This window comes from Ceratotherium simum, chromosome 1 (genome assembly GCF_057802395.1).
Source record: "Ceratotherium simum simum isolate JZ-2026a chromosome 1, ASM5780239v1, whole genome shotgun sequence".
NCBI lineage: Eukaryota > Metazoa > Chordata > Mammalia > Perissodactyla > Rhinocerotidae > Ceratotherium > Ceratotherium simum.
The window spans coordinates 84,902,033-84,905,314 of record NC_141900.1 but is presented as its reverse complement, the minus strand read 5'-3'; the positions used below and the strand labels follow the sequence as shown (position 1 = coordinate 84,905,314).

Sequence of the window (3,282 nt, the reverse complement as noted above, 5' to 3'; positions counted from 1 at the left end):
GCCCTCAAGTCACTTGAAGTGGATTTGCCTTGGCCAGGCCTATTGATGGGACTGGTAACAGCACCCCAGGAGCATCCCTAGCCCTGGCCAACACCAAAGAGCCTGGAAAAGGCAACGTTTGGCTTCAAATCCATCCAGAATAAAATGCATAATAAATAAATGTTTCCAACTTGTGTTGCTTGAGAGTTTCCAGCTAAGCGTGGATGTAGCCTTCATGGTGCTCCCCAGAGTTCTCAGACGGAACCTTGCTTGATCGTCCAAAGGCTCTGCAGCCCACCTCCTGAGATCATCCCAGGTCACCCTGAAGCATGCAGTGAGAGGGGAGGTAGAACAGAGAGGAAGACTTGTGAGAATCCCAGATCCAGTCCACTGTTTGCTGGATGGGTGAGCATGGAATCAGGTATTTATATCTTTGGTTTCAAGCAACTTGCCTTGAAGTCTTATGCCTTTGGAAGGGCGGCTTAGAGGAGTGACAGAGAAACAGACTAGAGTCCCGGATGAAGGATGTCCACACGGGCTCTCTTCTCTTGGAGACACCTGGGAGCCCAGGTTTCTTCCTTTGACTTTGGTCCTTGGGGGAAGAGAGGCCTTCAGGACATCAGCACCCAGGGGTGAGGTCCAGCTGCTGCAGCATGTCCTGCAGAGACCCCTGCAGCCTGCTCAGGGCCACCACCTCTGTGGAGTAGAGGGAGGCTTCCAGGACACCGCCCAGGCTCACCAATGTCTCCAGGCCCCTAGCCTGAGGCAAGGGGCAGCTCTTGGAGGAGGCCAGCAGGTGGAGAAGGTCCCGGAGGTTCTCCAGGTCATTAGATATTTGGATCACATTTCTGGAAGGCAGACTCGTAAGGATCTGTTGGTAGATCGCCAATGTCTGGTCCATCTTGGACAAACTTAGGACAGGGTGAAGCCCAGGAATGAAGTCCAAACCAGTGACCCTCTGTTTGGAGGAGACTGACTGCTGTGCAGGAGGAAGAGGGAGAGCAAGAGCTTAGTGAGGCGGGAGAGAGTGAATTCTGCAAAGCCCTCAGTCTTTCCCACGAGCACGGAGGCTCACTTTCTTGGTTGCCTCCTTTCCCTCTTTGGCACCATCCTGGACTAGGCCTTACTTCTTATGCCCAGGTGGCTGCCAAGCCTCCAAGCTGGCCTCCTGGCCTTCTGTCTTCCCGTCTTTCCCAAACCACCCTGCCTCCCACTTCCAGACCAAACTTCTCAGGTCGTTTCCTTCTCCAAATGGCCTCTGCTATAGAACCAGCCAGAGCTCCCTATTTCTTACTTAGTTTAGTCTCTTCCTCAGGCATCTGAAGTCCTCTATAGCGCCCCCTCCGCAGCCATCCTCGTTCCCTTCCACCCCCTGCGGACTCCTCCCTCCCAATCAGGATCTCCATGGAGTCTCACCCCCTTAGGGGTCAAGGCTGTCCCCCCAGCAAGTGCCCCACCTCACTCCTCTGCTCCAGTAACTCTGGTTACCAGGAGGGTAACTCCCCTTCCCCCCTGCCCGCAGCACTCACTCCCTGCACCACACAGGTTGGGATGCTCTGGATCTATCACGTGCAGCCTTTCGGTTGACTATTTTTAAAGCAAGGAGACTTAAGGGTTTCTCTGTATGAAATTCCCAAGACTATCTAGCTCTGAGCTGTCCCTGCTTCTGGCCACCTAACTTCTTCCTGGCTGCACAAGGCCACTGTCAGTCATCCACAGTAGCCAGGAGATGTGGAAGTCTCCAGATTGCTCCATGCAGGGTGAACAAGCAAGCTTTTAAGGCTGGGGGCTACCAAAAAACACAACTGCAAACCTTTAATGAGGGCACACTCTCTTCTGATTCTGCAGGGTGGGGCGGGGGTGGTGGGAGGTGTTTTCACTTGCTTTATCTAATTTAATCTCATAGCAACCTTGTGAAGACCTTACGATAGTCTCAATATCTTGATGATGAAACCAGGGCTTAAAGACATTGAGGATCCAGCTTAAGGTTTTACAGACAGAGAACAGAAGTGTGAAGATTCACACTTAGTCTGCCTAATTCCAAATACAGAACTCACCTGGGAAATGGCTGAAGGTCTAGATCTGTCAGCCCCAGAGCAAAGACCCAGGGGGCATTGACAGCTGTTTGCAGATACACAGAAGGTTGTATGTGAAAGAGGGTAGACTTGCTTTTCTGTGTGGCCTGACAGGCAGGACTAGCAGTAATCGGGGAAGCGGCACAGGGCCAGAGTTCAGCTCAACCGGGAAGACTGCCTACTGATAAGCACGTTCTAGAGATGGGATAGAGGCCCAGAGAGGATGCTGCTGGGGGTCTGGTCACCTACCAATGGAACACAAGGACTTTTATGTATCCTCTGGTCCTAGGCACTAGGATTCAAGGAAGTGAATCCTGGGATTCAGGTCGGGGAGGAAGGAGAGTAAGGAGGTGGCGGGAGACAGAGGGGAGAGGAAGAAAAGAGGCAGCTGCTCATGCAGTAGGGAGAAGTCAAGGCCACCATGGCCCCTACATGTTGCTGCACAGGCCTCAGCTAACCTCTGAGGTCCTGGTGTCCCCGTGGGCCAGCCACAGTTCTACTTCATCTCCCCAGACCCTCCCTACCATGTGTGAAATGTCATTGATCCTGGTGACAATCGTCTTGATGAGGGTTTTGGTGTCATCCTGGACTTTTTGGATGGGCACAGCTTCAATGTAGAACAGATAGGGCCAAAGCCACAGGAATTGGTACAGCGGTCCACAATGCATTTTCCTTCCAGAATGTGCTTCTTGGTCCTGAAAACAGAAGGAACCATACATTGCAAATTGCTGATATCTCAGAAAACACCCCTATGCCATGACCAACCACATTACCAGATGTGGATAAAGATGAGATTTCTTTCTGCCCTGGCTATCATCTCCTCAGAGTCAAAGACAATTCATTATCTAGAAATACATTAATGAAATGCATTCTCTTGGGGAGACGCAAGGCTTGATCAATAAAACCACGATGAGGTGTGCTGTAGACCACAAAGCAATAAGCCAGGGTGTGAGCAAAGGGACATTGTGATGATGAAGTGACACACTGTGTGCTTTAAGGAGGAGAATGGGCTTTTAAGGTCTGGTTTGAACCCAGCCCTTTACTAGCTGCATGACTTTAGGCATATCACATAGCTGCTAAAAACTCTACCTTCCACCCCTGCAACATACCTATCTCCAGGCTTCTACGAGGATCAAATTAGATAATGCACGTGAAAGAGCTTGAGAGGTGTTGTGAGACATACTTTATCACCACCCTCTTGTTAGAGATTATGTTACTTGTCCTCTCC

At 50.9% G+C, this 3,282-nt stretch overlaps 1 protein-coding gene across 2 annotated transcripts; it reads right to left on the bottom strand.

Moving 5' to 3' along the window:
- Positions 1-598: 598 nt before the first annotated feature.
- On the bottom strand, positions 599-2,722 carry LEP (leptin). Of its 2 annotated transcripts, none has more exons than XM_004418724.3 (2): positions 2,579-2,722; positions 599-958 (listed from the first exon to the last, which is right to left on the bottom strand). In XM_004418724.3, the coding sequence occupies exons 1-2, from the start codon at positions 2,720-2,722 to the stop codon at positions 599-601; spliced, it is 504 nt and encodes a 167-aa protein (XP_004418781.3). The 2 variants fall into 2 exon arrangements, with proteins under 2 accessions (XP_004418781.3, XP_087291675.1); XM_087435549.1 differs by having other exon boundaries at positions 599-955.
- Between the last annotated feature and the right edge of the window lie 560 nt (positions 2,723-3,282).